Below are 27,363 nucleotides of genomic sequence, written 5' to 3'. Positions count from 1 at the left end.
TCAATTTCATAGAATGAAGTCAGTGACAGTGATGTGTCAGTTTAAAAGGAAAAGGCTGAGGCAAAAATGTAGAGTTTGCTTGAGTTAAAGTGGGGACAACTGCCCAGAAGATTTCCACCCCTCCCCACCTCAGATAAGAGCTCTGTCCAGGCTGGGCGCGGTGGCTTACGCCTGTAATCCCAGCACTTCGGGAGGCGGAGGTGGGCGGATCACCTGAGGTTTGGAGTTCGAGACCAGCCTGGCCAACATGGAGAAACCACATCTCAAAAAAAAAAAAAAAAAAAAGAGCTATGTCCGGCCTTTGCTACAAGCAGGTCTTTAAAGACGAAAAGGGGACAGGAAGTGAAGCTGATACAAAACTGTCAAGTATTCTCATTGATTATAGGAGCTACATAGATCAATGATTGGCAAGACATTGTTACGCTATAGGGTGCGGATCATAGTGTCTTGTGTGGCACTGTCTAGTAGATAGCTACTTATGGCAAAAGCAAGTAGTTTCAGGAGATGAATACATAGCTCAAAGGGTAAGTGGAACGTGATGGGGTCTCATTTTAATGCCTCTCAAGACCCGGTAATTTAAAGGGACTCACATTCCTCCGATGAAAGTGCTTTCTCAAGAGAAATAATCAGGGCAAAGCCAAGTGCTGTAGGAGCTTTACATGAGTACGATTATTCCCACTTCACAGCAGGAGAACCTCTGAGGTTCAGATGTTTGGGATGGCAGGCCTTCGATTTAAGCCAGAACAAAGTCCAGTCTCCAAGAGGCATACTGTCCTGGTGAGTATCAGGAACGAGCTTGAGTGCTATGTTCTAAACTCTTGGTCCCCATTAACTTACTGAACCCTAAACAATATCCTGTGAGTTAGCTGCTCTAGTATCATCTTCACTTCACGGCTGAGGACAGTGAAGCGCGGATAGGTTAACCCATGTGCCCAAGATGCCCAGCCTCTTGCCTCAATCCACAAATCACGGAACCAGACTCCTTGCCGGTACCCTTCGCCCCGCCGGGATGAACGGTGGCGCCCACGACCGGGGTTGTGACGCCACCCGACGTCCTCCGGAAGTGCACGGAGGAGTTCCGGGGACCAGGCGACCGCCGCGCCACTGGTGTCCTGAGCTTCCTGAGTTGCGCGCTGCTGCTCCGCGGTGGGGTCGCCGCACGGCCGCCGAGATCATGGTGTTCTACTTCACCAGCAGCAGCGGTGAGTGGGCGCCGCGTCCTCCCCGGACCCTGCTGGACGGCGGGCTCCGATGCCGGGATCCCCAGTCCGCCGCTGCGCCCGAACCTCGCCCTAAAACGCCTCCTCGATGCCAGTGCCTCTTCCCGCGGCCGCTCGGCCCCTCAGCGCGTCTGGCCCTCTCACGTCCCCTCGTCACGGCGTGGGGGGCGCGGAGGGGCGATGCCACTGCCATGTTTGTATCCGGGAGTTCTCGTCCCCCAGCCGGAAGGACGTCCTGTCACTCCCTGGAATTGGGCAGAGCCTGTGGGCTTCTCCACACACCTTATCCCCGGTCTTCTTCCCACCTTCCATCTGCGGCCTGACAATTATCCCCCGTGAGAAAGGAGACACCCGCTAGCAACTGTTTCTTAAGGGAAGTGCGCCTCACCCTTTCGGGAAAGGGTTGTGGGGTCTGGGACTCAAAAGAAAGCACTAAAAAAGACCCTGGAATGTCACACAGCCACTTCCTGGGCAGTTGATGTCCCAGATCTCGAAAGTGACCTGTGATAATGCTTCTGACTTAATCTTCCGCAAATAAGGAAAGGGTGCCTTTCGTTCCCAGGAACTGCGGTGTCCCGACTTGGCTTTATTCTGTTCCTGTTACTCCCCTTTCCTAAAATGAACCCCCAGCTGATTCCCTTAAGACAGTTTTGGCCCATCTTTTCCAAGATGCCTTTCCTGATCCTAGGTCCCAACCTAAGAGTGCTTAGCTTATTCCTTTTCTGGGACCCACTTAACGTTCCAAGTATACCTTTGGCATTGCACTTATCACGTGGTATTAAATGGTGTCTGCTTGAGCTAGAGTGTAAGCCCCTTGAGGGCGTGGACAGGATCTCTTTACAGTACTCCCTACTTGTCCTGGGTTTCACTTTCTGTGGTCATATCATAACAAGAAGAAAAAGGATGCGTACAGTACAATAAGATATTTTGAGAGAGCAACCAAGAGAGAGCAGATTCACGTAGCTTTTATAACATTACGTTGTTGTAATTCTTCTATTTTATTATTAGTTGTTGCCAATAATCTCTTACTCCACCGAACTGATACATTATCATAGGTATATAGGAAAAACTAGTAGTCATGCATCCCTCAATGACAAGAGTACGTTCTGAGAAATGCTTCATTAGGCGGTTTCATCGTTGTAGCAACATCGTATACTTAAACCTGTGGTCCAGCCTACTGCAAATGTAGGCTGTGCGCTATACCGTGTTGCTCCTAGGCTACACATCTGTCCAGCACGTTGCTGTATTGAATGCTGTAGGCAATTGTAATGCAATAGTATTTGCGTATTTAAATGGGTCTCAACACAGAACAAGTAATGAGTTGCACCACAGTGTTATGATGGCTACCAGGCCATCAGGAGAAAGTGATCGAAAATTTTCAGCTCCGTTATAATGTAATGGGACCACCTGAGTATGCGTGGTTTGTTGTTGGCCAAAACATCATTATGTGGCAAGTACCTTTACATGTGGAAATCAGTACTGTCCTTGGTATCAAGCATCTACTGGAGATCTTGGAAGGCCTCCCCCAAGATAAGGCGGCGGCGGCGGCTACTGTATTTGCTTCCCTAACTTAATGACTGGCTAATAGTTCTCAATAAATGCTTGTTGAATAAATGAATGGCATTTTTAAAATTACTCATAGTGCTTTCTATTCTATTGCTACTCTGTATGCTTGCTTGCTAAAGGTGAGGTTTGCTGGAGTGCAATGGTGCAATCTCGGCTCACCGCAACCTCCACCTCCCAGGTTCAAGCGATTCTCCTGCCTTAGCCTCCCAAGTAGCTGGAATTACAGGTATGCGCTACCATGCCCAGCTAATTTTGTATTTTTTTTTTTTTTTTAATAGAAACAGGGTTTCTCCATGTTGGTCAGGCTGGTCTCAAACTCCTGACCTCAGGTGATCTGCCTGCCTTGGCATTCCATAGTGCTGGGATCACAGGTGTAACCCATTGTGCCCAGCCTAAAGGTGAGATTTAGTTTAGTTTATTTATTTATTTTTGAGACAAAGTCTTCCTTTGTTGCCCAGGCTAGAGTGCAGTGGTACGATCTTGGCTCACTGCAACCTCCGCCTCCTGGGGTCAAGTGATTGTTGTGCTTCAGCTGGGATTACAGGTGCCAGCCAACATGCCTGGCTGATTTTTTATTTTTAGTAAAGACAAAGTTTTATTATGTTGCCCAGGCTGGTCTTGAATTCCTAAGCTTAAGTGATCTGCCCACCTTGACCTCCCAAAGTGCTGGAATTACAACAGGTGAGGTGTGTGTGTGTGTGTGTGTGTGTGTGTGTTTTGAGATGAAGTCTCTCTGTCATCCCAGGCTAGAGTACAGTGATGTGATCTCAGCTCACTGCATTTTCTACCTCCTGGGTTCAAGCAATTCTCCTGCCTCAGTCTCCCAAGTAGCTGGGATTACAGGCACATGCCACCATGCCCAGCTAATTTTTATATTTTGTTAGTAGAGACTGAGTTTCACCATGTTGGGCAGACTGTTCTCGAACCCCTGACCTCAAGTGATCTGCCTGCCTTGGCCTCCCAAAGTGCTGGGATTAAAGACGTGAATCACCACGCCCAGCCAAAAGGAGAGATTTAAGTGAAACTAGTTCCACATTGTCTGTGTGGGTTTGAATAAGATGATATTTTCTCTTTAGAAAGAAAAAGATTGAGGCCCAGGGATTATAACTCACAGACCACAGTCTTACTCCTTCGTCACACTGATAATCACCTTATTTTTCTCAGTAGCGCAGGCTTCCACAGTGTGTGCCATAGCTGTTTCTCTGCCTCTGTACCTGTGGTTTGTTTTACTCATATTATTAAAATAATTAGAAAGAAAATTCAGGCCGGGCGCGGTGGCTCAAGCCTGTAATCCCAGCACTTTGGGAGGCCGAGGCGGGCAGATCACGAGGTCGACAGATCGAGACCATCCTGGTCAATATGGTGAAACCCCGTCTCTACTAAAAATACAAAAAAGTAGCTGGGCATGGTGGCACATGCCTGTAATCTGAGCTACTCAGGAGGCTGAGGCAGGAGAATTGCCTGAACCCAGGAGGCGGAGGTTGCGGTGAGCCGAGATCACGCCATTGCACTCCAGCCTGGGTAACAAGAGCGAAACTCCGTCTCAAAAAAAAAAAGAAAGAAAATTCAAAACCCAACTTTGAAATCAGTGACTCTAACCCCTGAATGTGGTAGAGAGCCCATTAGAATTTGCAACACACCTGGAATATGTATAATATTGGCTGAATAAAATTATGAAAAATAAAACTTTGGTAAACAAGGGAACTTTGTTGTGGGGTTCTGTTTTGTTTTGTTTTCTTTTTTTTTTTTTTTTTAACTCTTAAAGAAGGCAAAAGTATAGAACTGGACTGAGGATCCCATTAAGCTGTAACCCTGAGAAAGCAGGAAAATAGTCAAGTAGTCATTGGTAGCGAAGGTAGACTTTTCCTTTTGGGACCAGATAGTAAATATTTTTTGTGAGTCACCTACAACTTGTGTAGCATATTATTTGTTTTGCTTTTTTTTTCAACCCTTTGAGAACATAAAAACCATTCTTAGCTCAAGGGCTGTCCGAAAACATGTGGTAGGCTGGATTTGGATCATGGGCCATGGGGTGCCAACACCTAATCTAAGCATTATCTCTTGTTTTTCACATGAAACAATTTTGTAGGTGATGAAGTTACTAATTGTTTTTTATTTTCATTTTATCTTAGTGAATTCATCTGTCTACACTATTTACATGGGAAAGGACAAATATGAAAGTAAGTTGTCAAAAGCATTTGATTTTGAAATTTTCAGCAGGTAAGTATTGTCTCTCACGCACCACCTTCCGTGTCTCTATCCAGTTTGTTGGTTCTGAGTTTTTACCTACTTTGATAATCTAGCTTTTGAGAAACAAAACAAGCTCACCCAGTATAAGGAACTCCAAAGGATTAACTTTCCTAGAATGTCATTATATCAAATAGTATTTGAACTAATTGGTTCATATGTTGCTGATTAGGAACTTTATAACAAGTATTTTTTTGTTATTTGATTTACGGTAATATAAATCAGAGATTAACCTTTGCTAATTTACTTCAAATAAAAAAAATCCTCTATGGCTGGAACTTTGAAGAGATCATTTTCTGTCCATCTATTTTTTTTTTTTTTTCTTTTTTGAGAGGGAGTCTCGCTCTGTTGCCCAGGCTGGAGTGCGGTGGTGCCATCTCTGCTCACTGCAGCCTCCACCTTCTGGGTTCAAGTTATTCTCTCACCTCAGCCTCCCGAGTAGCTGGGACTACAGGCACATGCCACCACACCTGACTAATTTTTGTATTTTTACTATAGATGGAGTTTTGCCATGTTGGCCAGGCTGGTCTTAGTCTCCTGACCTCAGGTGATCCACACACCTCAGCCTCCCAAAGTGCTGGGATTACAGGCGTGAGCCACCGCGCCCCTGCATCTATGTTTTACAACCATTTTTAAATGGTTAAATTAGTGAAATTAGTGAAAACATATCTACTGGGGTTTTTGAGGCTGAAGATGCTCTTTGTGAGTTAAGAAATACTAGTTTTTTTCAAGCTTTGTTGACCACTCTTCTTAGTATGAAGTACATTATATTTTGATGTACACGTTCATATTGCTAAAACAAAAACCTACAGAAATTACTCATACTTCTTGCTAGTCCCTCTTTTTACTGCTTCTGTTTTATTTCAGTTTTGAAAGCTAGTCTCAATCTGCTAAATACATTTTTTTGGCCCACTAATAAATTTGAAGTAAAGTTTAAAAAAAGAAGAGCACTTTTTCATGATAATAAAATGATGACATTAACTTAAGGTGTTACTTAATGGTGAAGCAGCCTGCAGCATAGTAATACTTGAGTTTTACATTTTTCCAAACCCATAAATCATGCTAAGTAAGATCGATTGTTAAAGCATTTTTCTTATGTAGCTGAGGAGGTGCAGCTCTCTCCCTATGTTATGTTGAGCAGTAAGGTGGAGTAGCAGGAGTCATGGTTATCTATGGTCAATACAAATACAAACCTTTTTCTTTGTACCATATCAAGAGTGGGACCCCGAGACTTCGATCTCTGAGAAGCACTAGCAGAGCTGCCACATACGCCTGTGCAGGCTTGGACTGTGCAGCTCGGGGAGGGCGTGTGAAGAGCTGCCTCGATTCTGGTTCACATGGATGGGTTAGCAGTGGTGCCAACCTCAGGCAGCTGTGCCAGTGGCATTCCCACTGCGTCTCTTGTCCTTCTCTGTTCATTTACTGTTTGCTGGGGGCTTCTCTGTGTGGGACCATGTTCCAGCCTGTGTGAGGTATCCCAGGAGGAAGATTGAGTTTGAGCTTTCACAGCCTTCACGTGGACTCACACCCAAAAATAAGTATGGCTCAATTTTGTTGTGAACCTACTCTAAAAAGTAAAGTCTATTTTTAAAAATTACAGACAAAATGAAGTAAAATGAATATGAAGTAATGAGTAATGTGAATAGTAAATGCTGTCGAAGTAGACAGATCAGAGATAGTACGTGTGATTGAAAGCTGAGAAGGCTTTGTGGAGGAGTGGCTTAGGATGCACTAGATTGTGGAATCCTTTAAATGTCTGTCGTAGGAATACATAGATACAAATCTAGATATAGAATCTATGTCACAGATGTAAATTTAGATGATATTTTTAGAGCCCTCTAGAGTGGCATTTTGCTGTCACTAAAACTTATGTAGAAAGAAATGTAAGAGGCCAGGCATGGTGGCCTGTAATCCCAGCACTTGACAGGCTGAGGTGGGAAGATCACTTGAGCCCAGGAGTTCAAGACTGGCCTGAGCAACACAGGGAGACCCTGTCTCTGCAAGAAACAATAATAAAAGAAAATATTAGCTGGGCATAGTGGCACATACCTGTTGTCCTAGCTACTCAAGAGGGTGAGGCAGGAAGATCGCTTGAGCCTGGGAGGTAGGCTGCAGTGAGCCGTGATCATGCCACTGCATTCCAGCTTGAGTGACAGAGAGAGAGCCTGCTGTCTGAAATAAATGGATGAATGTCTGTTACATATGTATGGAACACTTTTTCCCTAGGAACCCTCAGAGTCATTTGGACATATCAACTTTTCCTAGGCTGTCTTGTAAGAATGGATGTTTCTTTTCTAAATAACCCCATTGTCTGGCATTCCTAGCACATTGCACTTATTTCTAATAGTCTTGATGACTTCTGACCAAGAACTCGATGGAACCATCAATTTCAATGGAATGATTACTTTCACTAAAAAGCTTTCAGGTCTGTTCTTTTTGTCAGCCAACAGGTGTCATCAGGGAGCCAAACTTTGCCTGACTGAGGGAAAGAGATTTTTAAATCTCCCTTTCCTTTCTCTGGTTACCTTTTGGCTATTTGCTCAGTCCTGCTTAAACCATTAGAAAGCCTTTCAGAAAACTGATCGTGGCTATAGTTGCTAAGAATGCCCTCACCCAAGATGTGTCTTCCTGTTGCTTTTCCTTGGGTACATTTTAAATCATCACATATGAATTGTTTACCTTTTTTTTTTTTTTTTTTTTTTGAGAGAGAGTCTCACTCTGTCACCACCCAGACTGGAATGCAATGGTGCAATTTCAGCTCACTGCAACCTCCACCTCCTGGCTTCAAGGAATTCTCCCACCTCAGCCTCCTGAGTAGCTAGGGCTACTGGTGCATGCTCCCATGCCTGGCTAATTTTGTAATTTTAGTGGAGATGGATGGGGTTTCGCCATGTTGGCCAGGCTGGTCTCAAACTCCTGACCTCAGGTGATCCACTCACCTCAGCCTCCCAAAGTGCTGGGATTACAGGTGTGAGCCACTGGGCCCAGCCTCATTTACAATTTTAAAATTGGTGTTTTATAAATACTTATGTATTACATAGAATTATTACTAATTATTAATATGGCTATAAGAAATACTTATTGATAAAACCTTTCTGTAGTAATATATATTAGCCTTAAAAAATGTGCATTCACTTTGAGCTAACACTAGCTTTTAGAAATATACCTTAAGGAAATAATCAGAAATATGGACAACTTACTTAATAAAATTTATTGAAGCATTTATAATTAGAAACACCCAAGGGCCAACAATAGAAAAGTTATTCATATGATACAATTAGGTAGTCATTGTTTCCAAAGAACTTTCTTAATTTTTATTTTCATCTAACAAATACATAGTTTACAAAGTCAAGTAGTAATAGAATGCTTAAAATTAAAATCCAGATTCTTCTTAATATCCATGTTCCACCCCACCTCTACCTCCCCAGACAATTACTTTCCACCCCGTTAGCTGTTTCTTCTGGTATTTTATTTCTATATGTGATGGAATTTTAGATGATTTAAATTTCTTTTTATACTTCCGATGTTCATTTTGCTTGAAATTTTCTATAATTTTATAACCAAGTTATTTTTTCTTAAAGAAGTAAAATATATATTGTTTTAAAGTTTCAGCAAGATCATTTTAATATTTAAGTATTAAACGAATTGATCGTCTAAAACAGGCGTCCCCAAACTTTTTACACAGGGGGCCAGTTCACTGTCCCTCAGACCGTTGGAGGGCCGCCACATACTGTGCTCCTCTCACTGACCACCAATGAAAGAGGTGCCCCTTCCTGAAGTGCGGCGGGGGGCCGGATAAATAGCCTCAGGGGGCCGCATGCGGCCCGCGGGCCCGTAGTTTGGGGACGCCTGTCTAAAACATCTAATGTCTTGGCTGCTTTGTTTTGTCAGTGTTAGTTTTATTATCTTCACATAGAAATAACATCTTTGAGCTTTAGATTAGAAGCATTATATAAATATAAAAATTATAAAGTTTATATGGTTCTATTGTGAAAATTATTTTTATTTTTCTGTATTTTCAAGCATCAAGGCCTCTGAATTACTCTTCTTCATTGAGGGGAGAGAAATTTGTGGGAGGAGCTGACATTTCTCCCATTCTTAATTTATAAACCCTGGGGTATCTTCATTTGATAATTTTTCTTTCTTTGTTTTCTCGTATCTCATTGCAGATGAAGATCTGATCAAGCATGGCTGGCCTGAAGATATCTGGTAAGTAACAGTTTTGGTTCTGCCCTCTGTGGATCATCATTTCCTTTCTTAGACTTGGCCGAGCACCCAACTCCTGTGATTAAACTGGAATCGTGCTTTGTACTGTGGTTTATGGGTCTTCAGGAGTAAACAGCTGACTGCCAGTTCCCTTCATTTCTAGTTACTCTGCAAGTTGGAAATGATGTTTTTTGGTTTGATCTCAGGCTTGAGAGCAAAGGCCTCTAGGACACAAGCCTTATTTTTCCTCCTTTCGTCTCAACGCCGTAGTAAGTTACTGAGATGACACCTCACTTAAATATTCAGGCCACTGCTGTTGTGGAAAAATGAAGACTTCACAAGAAGCAACGAAGAACTTAGATACAAGCATCCATGCAGATGGAATAGATGGAGGTTCCGACCGGTCCAGCTTTAAAGAAAACACACTTGTTCCTCTTTGTCTTCTCAACTCCCAGATGAGTTTAGCTCTGACTTGATCAGACCCCAGTGCCTTCTTTCTAAAACAATTTCTGGGAACTGTTTTAAATAATAACACATACTTTCTTAGTCTCCCTTTGAGATAATTTCTTTTGCTCACAAAACCAAGTCCAAAACAACAACAGGAACAACAACAACAAAACAAACAAAAATACTTCATTTAGGCTGAATTCTTTTCTTTGTCTTAGAACATCATATAGACTTCGCCATTCAGACCTGGGGCCTTTTAGGAATACGTGGACTTCGGTCTTATAACACTCCCACACCCAGTGCACTTTCTTTTCGTTATCTTTGGTTTCCACCACTGACTCTGACCCTAGTAATGTCTCTCCTGGAGCACAGTCCTGCCTATGGAGTAGGATATCATGTTCCTGACTCCTCATACCTCCTACCAAATGCTGTCCCTGAAGAGAAAGGCACCTGGATTCTGTTTGCATTATTATGATAGTGATAGTGAACACCTATCAAGCGCTTAACTATATACCAAATACTACTAAGTATTTACGTCCATTAATACATTCAGTTTCACAACAACCCTGCGAAATAAGTGTTGATATTATGCCCATCTTTTCAGCAAATTAAGGTGAAGAGAAACTGAACGGGTCTGCTCTGTCTGCTACCAGCTCCAGCTCTGGTTCTAAGTCACTGCTTCTCTCTTCCTCCAGGCTGCTACTCTTTTGGCTCCAACTTCTTTCTTCTCCCAGGCTGTTGCTGCTGCTCTCTCTGGACTTTTCTCCAAATGTGGACATAGACCCTTCACTTAATTCCATCCAGCAACAGAGTTGAGGCTACTGCTTTTTATAAGAGTTAATTGAGTTTTCAATAAAATATACAACATTGAGCATTCAGCGGAGGAAATACTGCAGAGAGCAACTCAAGCTACCCTTAAATGTGGCTATACTCAGAATCCCCAGGCATATCTGCAGGAGCTCTCTAAAGGGCCGCCTGTGTTGCTGCATTATGAAGGGGCTAGTTCATAATCCCAGTGGAAATAATCTTCTGCCTATCTAACCTCTTTGAAGTCCACACCCAGGAATCAAGAAGAGCTAGGAACAAAGGAATTTCTTTTCTTTTTTTTTTTTTTTTAATTGAGATGGAGTTTTGCTCTTGTTGCCCAGGCTGGAGTGCAATGGCATAATCTCAGCTCATTGCAACCTCCACCTGCAGGGTTCAAGTGATTCTCCTGCCTCAGCCTCCTGAGTAGCTGGGAATACATACAGGTGCCTGCCACCACACCTGGCTAATTTTTTGTATTTTTTTTTTTTTTTTTTTTTTTTTTTTGAGACAGAATCTCACTCTGTTGCCCAGGGTGGAGTGCAGTGTCGCAATCTTGGCTCACTGCCACCTCCACCTCCTGGGTTCAAGCTATTCTCCTGCTGCAGCCTCCCAAGTAGCTGGGATTACAGGCATGCAACACCATGCCCTGCTATTTTTTTTTTTTTTTGAGACAGAATCTCACCCTGTAGCCCAAGCTAGAGTACAGTGGCATGATCTCAGCTCACTGCAACCTCTGCTTCCCTGGTTCAAGTGATTCTCCTGCCGCAGCCTCCTGAGTAGCCAGGACTACAGGCGCATGACACCATGCCCCGCTAATTTTTTTGTATTTTTAGTAGAGATGGGGTTTCATCATGTTGGCCACGCTGGTCTCAAACTCCTGGACCTCAAGTGATCCGCCCACCTCGGTCTCCTAAAGTGCTGGGATTACAGGTGTGAGCCACTGTGCCCAGCCTGAAATTTATCTTTAAATGAAGGAAAATAGAAATAGTGTGCATTTGCTGTGTCCAGACCTCCTAATGATTAGATTTCCACAGACTCCACTTTAAGTAGGTGGACAGCCCAGCTCCAGGGCCCTGAATCTGTATCCTCAGACAGTTGATGCTCATTTAGTGAAGTTTCTGGTCTCTGTGTTCAGAAAAGGGTAACAGGGATTTAGCAGGGTGAGGAAGGTAACAAGGACAAGAGGAAACTATGGCTATAATTTAAACTTCTAGCAAATATTTAGAAAGGTTTGGGAAGTTGTTTCTTTCTTAAGGAAACTTGCTCAAGATAGTTTGTTTCTACAGCCGGATTTTTATTTTTTCTCTTATGCTTTCATCCATTCCCCCCTGCCTTTTGTAGAGGTGTATCTGTCATGTACAAACCTGAAATTGGTGTATATTGGTAAAGTTGGTGTATTTTGGCAGTGATATTCCTGTGCGTGTTTTGGTTCTTTCTCTACTTTTGTATGAATATCATTGAATATATATTGAATTATTTGGGTATTTCTTTTGACAAAATTCTCCATCAGAGACCTTCAAGAAAAATCAGAATACAATCTACTGTAGGTACATAGGGAAGGAGATGTTGTAAACAGAGAACTGGCTTAAAGCAAATAAAAGTTGGAGTGTGAGAAGTAACTTCTCAGTTAACTTGGGTACTAGTGCGATATTTTCCTACGATTCTGAAAGAGGATAATGAGATATGTAATTTTTAGATCTGCAAAAAGCACAGGTTTTTCTGGCTAGAAAACACCCAGCTGAAGGTGATAGTAGGAATCTCTCACATGGGAAGGCAAATGAGTAAGGGAACCATTTGGAGAAATATAAATCAAATAAGATGTTACGTTCATTTCTGGCTACCAGTAATGATTAAGAGTAAAACCTAAAGTCATCATAGACCGTGTGCCAAAAAAGCCTCAACTTTTTTGTATGCACAGTGAATAGCAAGATGACTAACCCCTTTAAAGAGGGCATTTTATTTAGAATCATACAGTCTACACTTGTACTAGGTGTGACTGTGACCATTTTTACCTCTATAACGTTCATTAGCGCTTAAGAAAATGGCTAGAGAAACATATAAGGGGATGTAATAGTGCCTCTTGAGGATTTTCTGAACACTCTTCTGTCTGGAAAGGTAAGGACCAAGGGACCAAGGAAGCAGTATGACTATTGTGTTAGTCTGTTCTTGCATGGTTGTAAAGAAATACCTGAGACTGGTTAATTTGTAAAGAGGTTTAACTGGCTCATGGTTTGGAAGGCTGTACAGGAAGCATGGTGGTGTCTGTTTCTGGGAGGCCTCAGGGAACTTTCAATCATGGTGGAAGGCAAAGTGGGAGCGAGGCGTCGCACATGGCAGCAGCAGGGTGTGGGGCTACACACTTTTGAACAACCAGCTCTCGTGAGCACTCTATCACAGGAACGGCACCAAGGGGATGGTGCTAAACCATTCATGAAGGATCCACCCCCATGATTCAGTCACCTCCCACCAGGCCCCACTTCTAACACTGGGAATTACAATTCAGCCTGAGATTTGGTGGGGATGCAAATCCAAACCATATCAACTAAAGTTAACAGAATCATGAAGTGACAATCGTGTTACCTTGTTTGTTGTGTGATGCTGGGATTCTGAGGGGTCATCTCCAGGTATTTGAAAGAGAAAGTCAAGTCCATTGGCGAAATGAAAACATGAAAATCTCATATCCTGAATGTTGCATAGATTTTAAAAGGTCTAATTAAATTGATAGATGATAGAGCCATAATAAAAGGTAAATTTAAGGGATGGGGACATTCTGAATGTTTTTAGGACAATGTCAATAAAGGGCAATGCTCACCCAGGAGACATGTATTAGTGTCAGTGTCGGAACACAGGGCTGATGAACTGTTGGGCTGGTGACTTATCGGGTTACATTACTGAATTGTAACCCATTTAATAATGTGTTCTGCTTAGCATCTTTAGGCCTCACCTAACTCTTTCAGCTCTCTCTCTGACATTCTCTTCGGATTGTTTTGCTGTCACTGGAAATTTGGGATGTCGCAAATAAAACTGTCATCTTTTTCCGCCAAACTGCGGTTCTGCTAATGTCCCAGGCTTGCAGCATTGGAGACTTACTGACTTCTTCCACTGCCACTCTTTCCACCTGAAATTCCTTTCCTTGGTTTTGCTCTAAGTCCTCTGCTTCAGGGAACTTTTAATCATGGCAGGGGCCAGCCACATCTCACTGCTTCCTTTTTTATCATGAAGCCTTTCGTCACTGATAGTTCTTTTTATATCTTGAAAAAATCACCCTTCTCAGCACAGCAAATATTTAGTATCTCTACTTATCTTGGCATTTACTCACTTATAGCTGCGTTACTCAGTAGTTCTCGTACCTCTTCATGGTGATGGGGAACCCTTTGGAGGTGATGACTCTGTTTTATACCCCTCATGATGCTTCATACATGGCAGGCACGGAGTGAGGACCTTTTAGAATAGAATGCTTTAAATGGCTTGTGCCCTGAGGAGATGATTGTCTTGTGCTTCTTGCTAAAAGTGGTTTTCATTCTTTGTAGGTTTCATGTGGACAAACTCTCTTCGGCTCATGTATACCTTCGATTACATAAGGTAACTGAATTTAAACATGGATTCTTGACTTTCCTCCTGATGATGCATCATATCTTGTTCTTTATCTTTTGCAATTAAATTGTTTAAAGTAATAAGTCTGTATGCAAATCTAAAAGTTAACAAATGAAGACATGCCTTCCCTCTGACCCAGAAAATCACTATGGAACATTCTAGGTGATTCTTGAGATTAGTGTACATATTTCCCACCTAGACGCACTGCTTCGTCCTACACTTCAGGTGTGTCGTCTGTCACCTCTGCTTTCCTTCCCTTTCGATTCGGTTGATACTCCCAGACTTTCTGTCTCCTCCAGTGGATGTTATGTGTGGCTCATGTGATTCTCCTGCCTCAGTGAAGGCCACGTGTTTCCAGTTATGGACTTCTTTAGGAAGTTTAAAAGAACATACTAGTAATAAAAGAAACAAGGTGTAATGGCCCCTAGTAATACAGTACCACTATTTTTTCAATCTGTCTCCATTTGTTTGTGTTATATAGTTGAATCATAGGCTATATATGCTTGTGAGTGTACTGCTTTCTTTTTGATAAACTTTTAACTTTGGAAAAATGTTAGATTTACAGAAAAGCGGCAGAAGTCATACACAGTTCTCAACCACGCTTCACCTTGTTTCTCCCATCATTCACACGTTACATTACTGTGGTAGATTTGTCAAGATGAAGAAACTAACCTTGGCACCTTGCTGTCGCCTGAACTCTGGACTTCATTTGGATCCACCAGTTTTCTATTAATGCCCTCTTTTTCTTCTAGTAGTCAGTCTAGAGTACCATATTACATTGAGCTCTGTCTGCCTAGTCTCCTCTAGTCTGTGACAATTTCTCATGCTTTCTCTGTTTTTTATGACCTTGACAGTTGGAGAAGTACTGATCAGGTGTTTTGTAGAATATTGCTCAGTTTGCATTTATCTGACTTTTTTCTCATGACTAGACAGGTTATGGGTTTAAGGGGAAGAACATCATGGAGGCGAAGTGCCTCTCTCATCACAGCATAGCGGGCACATGCATTACCATGACTTATCATTGATGATGTCAGCCTCAATTGCCTGGCCCGGGTAGTGTTTGGGGGTTTCTCCACTGTAAGGTTGCTTTTCTCCCCCTTTCCATCATCTTGTTTGGAAGCAAGTCACCAAATCCAGCCCATACTCAAGTGGGTGGAGGATGGAATTAAGCACTGCTTCCTGGAGAGGGGAGTGTCTATATACATTATTTGGAATTCTGGAAGGAATATTTGTCTCTTTCCCCCTATTTATTTATTCAGTCATTTATTTGCATCAGCCTAGACTCCTGTGTTTGTTTTATCCTTTGAGGATGTTCTGGAACCGGGTTATTTTACTGATATTGTTGTGGCTTCAGCTGGCTGCCCTGTCTTCTGACATGCTCCCATCCTTTCGTTCTTGGAGCAGCACATCCTTACTTTCTGGCACTACAGAGAGCTCCAGGCTCGTCTTGTATTTTTCCTGTCCCAGCTCTAGAATCGGCATTTCACCAAGGAACCCTGGTTCCTGTCACTGGTAATGGTGTTTCAAAATCAAGATCTAGACAGATCCTTTTATAGTTTATGAGTGTGATGATTGGCTGTTCATGTGCATGTGTGAGATGTGCCACCCTTGAACCTTGTCACGTGTGACGTGAAAAAATGTAAAAAAGATCTGCGCTCTCGGTATGCCTGTTACCACTGGAGTGTCATTGCTTTTCTGCCCTCTCAGCTTACAGAGAAGGAGAGAGATGTATGTATACTAACACATGTATATGCACACAGCTGTAATTGTTTCTGTGTCTCTCCATCTGTATTTATATTAAGCTAAATATGAGCTCATGGGGATGGCTCTGTCATCCATTGATACAGGTTTGTCTTTTTGCCTTAAACCATTTCTGCTCAAAACATTGTTTTCCATGCTAACACTTTGGAAGGCTCAGGCAGGAGGAATGCTTGAGCCTAGGAGTTCAAGACCAGCCTGGGCAACATAGGGAGACCCTGTCTCTATAAAAAAAAAAAAAAAGTGGCTGGTTGTGGGATGCCCACCTGTGGTCCCAGCTACTCGGGAGGCTGAGGTAGGAGGCTTGCTTGAGCCCAGGAGACTGAGGCTTTAGTGAGCCATGATTACACCACTGCACTACAGCCTGGGCAACAGAGCAAGACCCTGTCTCAAGAACAACAAAACAACAACAGAAACACATCATTTTTCAAAGTTAGCTGTAAGCTACTTTTCCCCCCACTCCTTTCAGTGATGAGGCGTCCTGTGTTTGTAATACAGTTCAATTCTTTTGTCCACATTCCATCTTGACATCCCCTGGTTGATTGGATTACTTTTTTTTTTTTTTTGAGACAGAGTCTTGCTCTGTCTCCAGGCACCAGGCTAGGGTGCAGTGGCTCAATCTCGGCTCACTGCAACCTCCGCCTCCCAGGTTCAAGCAGTTATCCTGCCTCAGCCTCCCAAGTAGCTGGGAATACAGGCAAGTGCCACCACGCCCAGCTAATTTTTGAGTTTTTTAGTAGAGAGGGAGTTTCACCATGTTGGCCAGGATATTTCGTTGATTGGATCACTTTTTAATGTGACGTTTTATGAACTTTTTTATATTGCTATATAATTTTCATATTTGTTATTTTGACTGGCTACATTGAGTTAATATGTTGCAATTAATATGAAACTCCCTTGTCAGAAAATAGGTTGTTTACAATTTTTCAGCATTATCAATCACCAAGAAATATCTTTTTGTGAGCCACCTTCTGGTTTTGTATTTCGTTTTTAATTATTCTCTTAGAATAATTCTTAAGAATGGAATTCCTGGGTCAAAAGATGTACATATTTTGGTAACTGCTTTTTTGCCAGATTGCCCTCTTAAAATACTGTGCTTATTTAAAATGCTATCTACTATTTATAGGTTTTCCAAAGCCTTTTTCGGTTTTATAACTTTAAAAATAAAAATAAAAATCCTTTGACCATTTTGATAAATTAAAGATGCTACTTCATTATAGCAATAACATTCACTTTTTAGTTTAGTAGCAAGGTTAGACATTGTGCCCCATCTCATACTATTGGTTTTTGAGGACTGTATGTTGAAGGAAAAGAGGATTATGAACTCTATGCAGGAGCAAACTTCTGCATTCTTTTAGGCAATTTCTTGCCATTTTGGAACTATTAGATTTAGAGAAAATCAGGTATGGTGTTACCAAGTTCCATTTTGGGTCAGATTAATGTTTTCTTTGGGGGGGTCCGCTGTGTCAGAAGATAGAAAATACCGGTGGTAGTCCCAAGTTCACATTACCACCAGTTATTAATTGTTTGAATAGAAGTTCAATTTCCCTTTCTTTGGAAGCACAAAATGAGCTCAATTTGATAACTTTTGGTAGATATGGGGTCACACTGTGTTGCCCAGGCTGGTCTCGAACACCTGGGCTCAAGCTGCCCTCCCACCGTGGTTTCCCAAAGTGATTATAGGCCTGAGCCCCTAAACCCAGCCTGATGTGCCCAATTTGAAAGTGTATGCTCCTTGAGGAACTTTTAACTGGTTCATTTCCTGCAGTAAATGGCACAGCCGTTGTGCTCAGTGGGTACCAAGGAAGTGTTGGAGATGCAGTAAGACTAAGGGGTTCATTCAGACGCTGGGGCCAGACTGCTGGCTTTGGATTCTGGTTCTGCTGCTTACTTGCCACGTGACTCTGAGCAAGTTACTTAACTGGCCTGTTTCCCCGCCTGTAAAAGGAGTATCACCTCACTTACTCATCTTTGATTTTGATAGAAATCTCTATAGAGACAAAGGATCAGTGTCATTTCTGTAACTTCTTCCTTACAGTGAATGGTTGAGATCTAATACAACAAAAACTTTTTTCATGATTAAAGCTGAAGATAGGTGACCTACCAGATGTATGAGACCTAAAACTACACATTTTGTTTTGAGAGGAAGATCATAGGGACCTCGGCTAGGAAGACATGCAGTTGTCAAAAATAGGCACCATTTTCTCACACAACTTCTAGAAGTTAGAATGAGAAGAAAGAGAATAAAAATTACTCAGACAAAATTATAATTAATTCTGGTCTTTTAAAAATTTCCTGGTGGTTTTTTTTTTACTTATTGTCAGTATTTTTTCATATTACAGCCTTCTCTTATTTTAAACAAACATTCCCATAATGCACACGGTAAATTTACTTCTTTTTTTCAGTGCTCTGTAACATAGCTGAAGAGCCTCTGTTTTTAATTAAATCATGCCTAGTAGATAAGGCGGCAGATACCCTTTGGATGCTCCAGTGTCAATGAATAATGAGGTAGTGGACCAATGGGTTTATTTTTGTGTTTCAGGGAGAAAATATAGAAGACATCCCAAAGGAAGTGCTGATGGACTGTGCTCACCTTGTGAAGGCCAATAGCATTCAAGGTCAGTTTTCCTAGCGGTGGTTTTATAACACTGTCTTTTTAGTGGTGGTTTTAGAATTAGCACTGACTTTCTCTGTGTCTGAAATGGATTACATTTTAGTGAACATGCTGTTGACTTTGGCCTACATCAAAGGAATAACATGTTCTCTGCCTTTGCCATGTTTTGTTCTTTAAGGTGGATGGCAATTTTGCTACCTGTCAAAGAACTAAAAACTGATCTCCCAACCCCTGTTGTTGTTATGGTCCTATCTGAGCCTCAGCTCTTTTTACTGTTTCCTTACTTTGAATATAAGGTTGTCTAGATTTGCCTATACTTAGTATTATTATAAAAAGACTGGGAAAAAAAAAAAAAGACTGGGAAATTTGGTGGTCTTGATAGCTAAGCAAGAATAATGTGTTTTGTGGCTTTATTTTTTAATGCTGTTTGTATCTTTATTTCCATTATTTGTCACTAACTTCTGGAATTAAAGTCCCCAAATCATGCTTTTCTACTTTTTCTTTCTCCCCTCCTCTTACATACTTTTTCCCTCTTAAATTGTGAAATTGTTAAGTCAATTAATCATGTTACTTCCCCTCCCTACCGAAGAGAATCTTATTTAGTTGGTCTGGGGTGATCCTCGAATATCACAGCTTTTAAAAGCTCCCTGGATTATTCTCCTGTGCAACTCGGGTTGAGAACAATTGGCCTAAGTGGTTTAGGTGGGGCCTGGCATACTGTCCTTGGTGTTTACCTGGTATTTATTTCTACTATGCAAGATTTAATCTAATCATCATGAAGGGTCAAGAAGGATGATTATTAGGGTAGGGGTGAGGTCTAAGAAGGGAAACCAGGAGGTGGTGGTCTGCTAAGAATGGGCCAGTAGATCAGATTTTAGGGTATAGAACACAGGGCTAGATGGGGTAGTGGTTACTGTGGCTTGAGATGAAGTGGAGGGATGCTCCAGAGGGTTGGAAAGCAATCATGGTTTGGGTAGAAGATCCGCATGGGGCAGACCCACAGCTGATAACAGGGACCAGGGGTTGGCGATTACAGGACAAGAGCAGCGCAGCATTCCCCTCTCCCCGTCACTCAGACCGCTTCTCACACCCTCGCTTAGGCGCCTGAATGACGAGTCAGCATCTAGCCAAAGAAGGTTGAACTCTTACTTTACAGAGCCACTGATTTTCAACTCTGTAAGTCCACAAATTGTAATACATTTTGGGACATTCTATTTTGTGTATAGAACAGAATTTTCTGAGATTTTCAGCTAAGATCATCAGTTACTAAAATAAGAATTGGAATTCTTTTCTTCTATGTTCCAAATTCCTTCACATGTCCTTATCCCTTCCCATGCCCCTGGCTAGCAGACATGCCTTTGTTAAAAGAGCACTGGAGGTCTTATACTTGGCCAGCCCCTTTCTTCCTAATCTCTTCATAATGTACTAGTTCTGGAGAAAACAAAGAGAAGTAAAGAGTCATGACACTGATTACTCTTTCTCTCCTCTTCAACCTTCTGCAATGATAGCTCAGCTAGCAAATAAGGAGCTAAGCCCAAGGGTCTTGCTCTTGTGAGTAAGCAGAAGATGATGTACCAAGGAGTGGTGAAAACGGGCTTTGCTATGAGAGTTCCAGAGGACACTCCACTTGTGGCAATTTGTAGGGACAAAGTTTTTCCCCCAGTTGACCACCTGCAGTGCTCAGAACCAAGGGTATTGGGTGTAAACTTGTTTGTCGCAATACAATCACCCTGTTCTGGGTCATAGGCCTAGAATCTTAGGTCAGCCTGTTCTGAGTTCACCCAGTGAATCTTTCCAGATTAAACTTTTAAAAGTTTAGAAACTTTCTTGACTCCCCTCAGCCTAAACTGTTCAGTCTCGACTTCTGAGGCTGGCATTTAAGCATCTCTGGTTTGACTGCAGACTTCTCTCCCTTTATGTGTTTCACGCTATATAGCCAAAGCCATTATTTGCTGTTTTCCAACCTTGCACCTGGCTTATATTGCTCCCTCTGCCCTCAGGCTTGTCCTTGCCATCATCAGATTCCAGATACAAGCTAAGGTTCAAAGTCCACATAGTAGGTGTAGTAGTGGTAGTAATTGCTAACATTGATGGAGTGTTAATTACATGCCTGGCCCTGTGCTAAGTACTTCACAAATTATCCACCCTGTTGAGTTATACATTATTTTCTTATTATAGAGGAGGAATCTTAAAAAGAATTAAGGAACTTGTTCAAAGTCTTAGAAGTCTCAAGTGCAGTAGAAACTGGATTTGAAGTCACCCCATTTGGCTCACATCTTCCGCCATAACTCCTGAGCTCTGTTAGCCTCTTCGATGAACGCTTTTCCTTCTTCAGCTTTGAGGGGCCCCACTTTCTCTGTGCTGTCTTAGCACTCTCCGGTACCTTTCCATTAGTGTTTGATGAGTTCTCCTTTTAATCGAAGTTATTTATGTGCTTACCTTACTCCATTAGAGTGGTGGAGAGCAGGATTCATTGCCTGTTCATGTTTGTATCCCCCACAGTGCCTTGCACATGGAGATTTTCTAAAGAAACTTTATTTTGAAAAAACTTTCAGACATATAGAAAACTTGCAAGGAGAATGCAGCTACCATATACCATTCACTTAGATCCATCAGTTTTTAAATTTTTCCATATTTGCTTTCCCTGTAGGATACTCATTAACTTTTTTAGCTGAACCATCTGAAGGGAAATTGTAGATATCGTGACCCTTCAACATGTTCCTCCGAAGAACAAGGACATGGTCTTAAATAACTACATTACAGTGATAGGATTCAGGAAGTTTAACACGGATAGAATACTGTGTTCTGATATATAGTCCATACTGAAGTTTTGCCACTCGTCCCACTGCTGTTTCTTTGTAGCATTTTTTTTTTTTTTTTTTTTTTTTTTTTGCTCCAGGGCCATGTGCTGTATCTACTTGCCACGTCTCTTTAGTCTCCTTTAATCCAGAGATTCTACTTTGTCTTTCAAAGAGTGCAGATCAGTTGTAGTAATGGAATTACTAACCCACAGTTGGGTTTGTCTGATGCTTCCTCTGGATTAGAATCCCATTACACACTTTGGGGCAGGATATTACATAAACTGAAGTTTTGCACATGACAGTCAGGCAGCACATGGTGTCATTTTACGCCATTTTTTGGTGGCATTAACCTTGACCACTTGGATAAAGTGGTCTTCTAGCTTTTTCCAGTGTACATGGGGATATAATAAGCTTCGAAATTGGTCACCGTCTAATTTGGAAGGACCAGAGAGAGCATGAGACCAGTGATTAAACTGCAATTTCCAGAGCGGCCAGGGAGGGTATTGCAGGTATAGGGCATGCATGGTGGAGGAGGCAGTGCAAAGGGCAGGAGGAGTGAAGGGGGTACCTGGCACCCCTTCCACCCAGAGTGCCTCTGCTTTGGTGGCGTCTGTTTTATTTGGTAAAAGGGTTCCACTGCTGAAAGGAACAATAAGCAAAACTCTATTAACTAGTCCAACTTACTGGTATTTCTTATCAGATTTCGAGAGCCATGTGGACTTTCTTACGGAGGCTCAGCTAGCTCATGGTAGTGCCCAAATAGAGTCCGGGGTCATGAGTCCCAGGCCATGGCTTTCCATTACTGCTTAACCTTTAGAGTCAAGGACTCCTTTCAGAATCTGAGGAAATAACCACAATGATAATTTTGCATCCAATTTAAGAGAGTCCTGAGAAGTCCCCGAAGCTAATCTATGGACCGCTGCTTGCCATAGTAATACTTCTGTTTGAATTTTGTCAGCTTTACCATTTGCCTTTTGTGGGTGGTTTTTGAAAAGGTGTTGGTGGTTTAAAACAACGGGTGGCCTGTTCATGTTAAGCCGTTTCCCTTGTCGGCTGATGGCGGTTTGCCAGTGGGTAAGGGAACACATTGCTCAGTCTCATCCTGCCTGCATGTTGAAGACAGTCTCTCTTGGCAGGCTGCAAGATGAACAACGTTAATGTGGTATATACGCCGTGGTCTAACCTGAAGAAAACAGCTGACATGGATGTGGGGCAGATAGGCTTTCACAGGCAGAAGGATGTAAGTGTTTTGTACCACTGAAGGAGGTGGAGCCCTGATACTGAATGGAGTAACCTGTCTTTTCCGTCTGACACCATTGTTGTTGAGGGCTGAGCATGACGTATGTTTTCTAAAGGGAATTAAACTGGGTTGCTAAACTCCTGGAAAGCCTTACCCCTCTGGGAGAAAAAACCAAAAAGATGCAATATTTTTTTCTCCTATCTCCTTTAAAGGTAAAAATTGTAACAGTGGAAAAGAAAGTCAATGAGATCCTGAACCGATTAGAAAAGACCAAAGTGGAGCGGTTCCCAGACCTAGCAGCAGAGAAAGAATGCAGAGATCGTGAAGAGAGGAACGAGAAAAAAGCCCAGATTCAGGAAATGAAAAGGAGAGAAAAAGAAGAAATGAAGAAAAAGAGGGAAATGGATGAACTTAGGTATGTCGGAGCTGTGGTATTGAGCTTGACTTCAAAGATGATTCCCTGATGATTTTAATCATGTATCAGCCATTAAGAATGATGTAGTGGTGGAAGGAGGGACATATAACTAGCTCAGAATCTTAAACTGGTTTAAAAAAAAAGGCATTTATATTAATGTGTTGGTTAAAAGAATTGCTCGTTTATGGGGGCAGGATATGAAAGTGGATGAAATAAAATAACTAATTTTATTTGTAAACCTTCGTTAAGTTATCTTTAGCTTGGTTTGCTTTGTAATTTTCTCCTCGAAAGGAAAAGATGCCATGGGAGGTGTTTACAATTGACTAGCTGTACTATTTAAATAAAGTTGTGTTGGCTCTAAAAACTAATGCTAGTAACTCTCAAAGCTGTTTTTGTTTGTTTGTTTTGTTTTTGTTATTGTTTTTTTGAGACAGAGTCTCGCTCTGCCACCCAGGCTGTAGTGTAATGGCATGATCTTGGCTCACTGCAACCTCCGCCTCCCAGTTCAAACAATTCTCCTGCCTCAGCCTCCCAAGTAGCTGAGATTACAAGTGTTTGCCACCATGCCAGGCTAATTTTTTATATTCTTAGTAGAGACAGGGTTTCATTATGTTGGCCAGCCTGGTCTCAAACTCCTGATCTCAGGTGATCCACCTGCCCTGGCCTCCTAAAGTGCTGGGATTACAGATGTGAGCCACTGCGCCTGGCCTCAAAGCTATTTTTAACACTTTCTACATTTTGAAAGTCTAAAGTAATATAGCGAGGCCTGCTTTAAAGCACTACATTTTTAAACAGCTAAATAGTTCAAATACAATTCGGCTCCTGAAATTCTAGTGAAGAAGGACATGAGAATAATGATTATGTTGGTTTTCTATTTCCATTGAAACAAATTGCCACAAATTTAGTAGCATAAAACAACACAGATTTGTTGTCTTCTGCTTCTGAAGATTGTCCAGCAAGGTTCTCACTAGGCTAAAATCAAAGTGTCTGGATGTACGAGGGGAGAATCTTTCCTTTCAGCTTTGAGAAGCACCCACATTTCTTGGCTCCTCCTCCAAAGCTCTCCATAGTCACAGCTCCCTCTCTGATCACTGCCTTCTCTGCTTCTAAGGAACAGTGTGATTAGATTTGGCTCATCCAGGTAATTCATGATAATTTTTCCATCTTAAGGTCCTCAACTAATGACATCTGCAAAGTCTACTTTGCCATGTAACATATTTATAGGTTCTAGAGACTGAATGCAGACGTTCTCCCATATCGCGTTGTACCCGAAGAGCCCCTAGTTGTTCTAATTAAAGCAAATCAATCCTGCAAATTTTCATCACAGAACTCCTACATTTTTCCATGATTTTTCATTTGCAGTACATATACCGAAAAGAAAAAAGGGTTACTGATAACATAGATTGCCTTTGGAAATGGTGTAGAATCAGAAACAAGTTGCTTAGACATGTCCTACCCAGTTTTCTGGGAATGCCCTGGATTCTTAGAAAGACTACTGGGTCAAAATGCAGGTGTAATGATCATGTACTGTTATTCATTATTCACATGTATGTGTTTCTGGTTGGGGTTCTGCTAAAACAGGCTTAGTAGCCTCATTTAAAATACAGTGTTCAAATGGAGAACTTCAGAAATGTTACGCCGAGTTGTAATCTGCTAACATGAGGCCAACTAACATATATGTTTAAATATCTGATACGGCCTACAAGTGTGAGTCTGATTTGTGTTTCAAGTGAAAGAAACAGTATTAACTCCATCAGTGTGGTAAAGTTTATGGCATTCTGGGTGATGCAAGATTTAGAGCAGTTAATTCTTTTTGAGTTTGGAGTGGGGGGAAATTGAAAACATGCCTTTTAGTAGCCTTTACAGATCCAACATAATTTTGTTTAAGAACATGATGGAACATCATAATAGGAATGTAAGATCACCGAATTTACTTATAACATTTAATAAGGAAGAATCGCCTACCCTTCTGAACATTTTCCAGCTGCCAAACACTGCACTGCAAAGTGCTTTACTTCCTTCTCTCATTTAATTCCAGCAATAGCCAAGGCAGGTTTTTATCTGCGTCCTATAGAAGAGGAAACTGAGCCTGAGAAGCAGTCAGAAATTTGCCACAAGCCCACGTAACTACTTAGTCTCAGTCTGATTCTCAAACCTACACACATTACTTACTCTATTCTTCTGCCCTTTATTCACTTTATTCAATTTTAAAGTAAATTTTATTCAATATAAATCAGTCAAGTAATTTATAGATGTCATAATTCCAATTAAACTGCACGCTACTAAAATTTAGGACATTACTATGATTTTATGAATTTCAAACATTGCAAGCCTTTAAACAAAATGTGTCAACCAAAACACACTTTTTGTATCTTCTGGGCATTTTTCTATAGTGTCACCAACATATAAAATACTCCTATTAACTGAAGGGAAAACTCAATCTTATTGAATAAGATTTTTGCTTCAAAAGTTTATCTCATCAGTCCTACTTTCTAAGTTGTCACTAGTCATATGTATTTTTTAATAATCTCCACGGATCTCAGAAAACCAAAAACAATTGCTGTGCTTATTTCCATTAACCATGTGCCACACAGACAACTTTCTGTCACATGCTGTGGAGGATAGAAGATCGTGGCACAGGGCTGCAGTGCTGGGAACCGGACTTGGTGACGTTGCAAAGATTTGCGTGGCACATCCAGAGCTACTGTTTGCCTGCTGTGTTCTGCAGCTTTTGTGAAACTTCAGCAATAGGCTCTAAGCTTCTGACTTGTTTTGTAATCAGTTTTTATACATTTTGCAGTGCTAGCATCACTTCCATTTCTGTCTTTGAATCTTCCACCCAAGATGTAGAAATCTATGCCTATTACCTGACTTATTTTAATTTTGCATTTTTTATTTGGCTCTTTGTATTACCATACCAAATATTTATTACATCAAAATTAAGTCAACCCATGTAGATGTCGAAACCAGAAGAAATAAGCAGTAGTCAGGGAAACATCATTAATAGTGAATGGGTGAGTAACAGATGAGAGGTTGAGGCAGTCAAAACAAAGAGTAAGGACTATGGCTGCCTGAGAGGGCTGTTTAAAAGTTGAGATGGGGCTGGGCAAAGTGGTTCATGCCTATAATTCCAGCACTTTGGGAGGCTGAGGCAGGAGGATTATGTGAGCCCAGGAGTTTGAGATCAGCCTGGGCAACAAAATTAGACTCTGTTTCTATAAAAAATAAGTAATTAGCCAGGCATGGTGGTGCAAGCCTATAGCCCCAGCTACTCTAGAGGCTGAGGTGGGAGGATTGCTTGAGCCTGGTTGGCCCGGGCTGCAGTGAGCTCACTGCATGCCAACCTGAGTGACAGAGCTAGATCCTGTCTCATAAAATAAAAAGTTATGACAGAGACTGGGAGATCAGAATTAGAACTCAAAGCTCAGGTAACTGAAATGAGAGACGTACAAGACACAGGTGAAATGGTAAGTCACGGCTAAATGCATCTTCAGTTTGAATATTGACATGAACTTGATTTTCAGGCAAAGATTACTTCAGTGTGGAGGATAATGTGGATAGATTTTAGCTCATAACTGACAAAGCAGGAATCCAAACTGAAGTCTAATTCTGAAGCCGAGAGTCTACAACGTGCTTCCTTTGAAGCAAGGAATGAACAGACTGGCAAGGCCGGGGTTGAGGGCACACATATGCAAGTGAAAGAATGAAAAATTAGGAATACTGTAGAGTGACTTAAAAGGTTTCCTTCTGTCCAGGATTCATGTCGTAAGTGATAAAGAGCCTTTATATATTTTGTGGAAAATTGGGAAAAAGTAGACTTACAGGTTGAATGAAGTCACTTTGCTGATCTGATTGTTAAAGGAACCAGAGTGGGTGTGTCTGGGTCAGTTAGGAGGAAATAGTGAGACCATTAACTAATCAAATGGATGACAGTCTCATGAAGAACTGACTTCTTTGTACCTTTTTTTGTTTATCTTATACACACTGCCACTGCCTTCTACTATAATTAACGCTGTGTGTGCTGTGCCTCCTTGTCTTACCTCTGAGCTCCTGTCTGGGAAGCACTCATGGATCTTTGCCTCCCCTTAGAGGGGACAGAGTCCTTTGTCTATGCGGTGAATGACTAGTCATACATCATGAAGCTAGTGAGATTAGCTTCCCTGGTATTAGCTTTCCTTTTTTGTTTCAATTTTAAAGTAATTTATATTCAATATAAATCAAGTAACTTATAGATGTCATAATTCATATGAAACTGTATGCTACTAAAATGTAGGGCATTAGTGTGACTTTATGGGTTTCAGAAATTGCAAGTATCCAAACAAAACTTAAAAACCAAATCATAGTTTTTATATCTTCTGGGCTTTCTTCCATAGTGTCCTCAACATACAAAATATTCATATTAACTGAGGGGAAATAATTCTCAATCTCACTGAATAAAATTTTTGCTT

General features: G+C 41.6%; 1 protein-coding gene and 1 pseudogene across 2 annotated transcripts in view; both read left to right on the top strand.

Moving 5' to 3' along the window:
• Positions 1–1,065: 1,065 nt before the first annotated feature.
• CCDC25 (coiled-coil domain containing 25) overlaps positions 1,066–27,363 on the top strand; it is a 34,119-nt gene continuing 7,821 nt past the window's right edge. Inside the window, exons 1-7 of one of the 2 annotated variants that reach the window (XM_003937208.4) lie at positions 1,066–1,202; positions 4,919–4,966; positions 9,203–9,242; positions 14,024–14,075; positions 18,388–18,463; positions 22,397–22,500; positions 22,713–22,915. In XM_003937208.4, coding sequence (XP_003937257.1) covers positions 1,175–1,202; positions 4,919–4,966; positions 9,203–9,242; positions 14,024–14,075; positions 18,388–18,463; positions 22,397–22,500; positions 22,713–22,915 — 551 coding nt within the window. In that variant the 5' untranslated portion in view covers positions 1,066–1,174. Of the gene's footprint in view, positions 1,203–4,918; positions 4,967–9,202; positions 9,243–14,023; positions 14,076–18,387; positions 18,464–22,396; positions 22,501–22,712; positions 22,916–27,363 lie in introns of those variants that run through there. The other variant, XM_074384097.1, reaches the window with a different exon arrangement.
• Positions 15,632–15,717, top strand: LOC120360663 (small nucleolar RNA U13; annotated as a pseudogene).

Source organism: Saimiri boliviensis, chromosome 13, assembly GCF_048565385.1.
Source record: "Saimiri boliviensis isolate mSaiBol1 chromosome 13, mSaiBol1.pri, whole genome shotgun sequence".
Taxonomy (NCBI): Eukaryota; Metazoa; Chordata; class Mammalia; order Primates; family Cebidae; genus Saimiri; species Saimiri boliviensis.
Note: the sequence above shows the minus strand (reverse complement) of the source record. Positions and strands in the feature narration are given on the sequence as shown.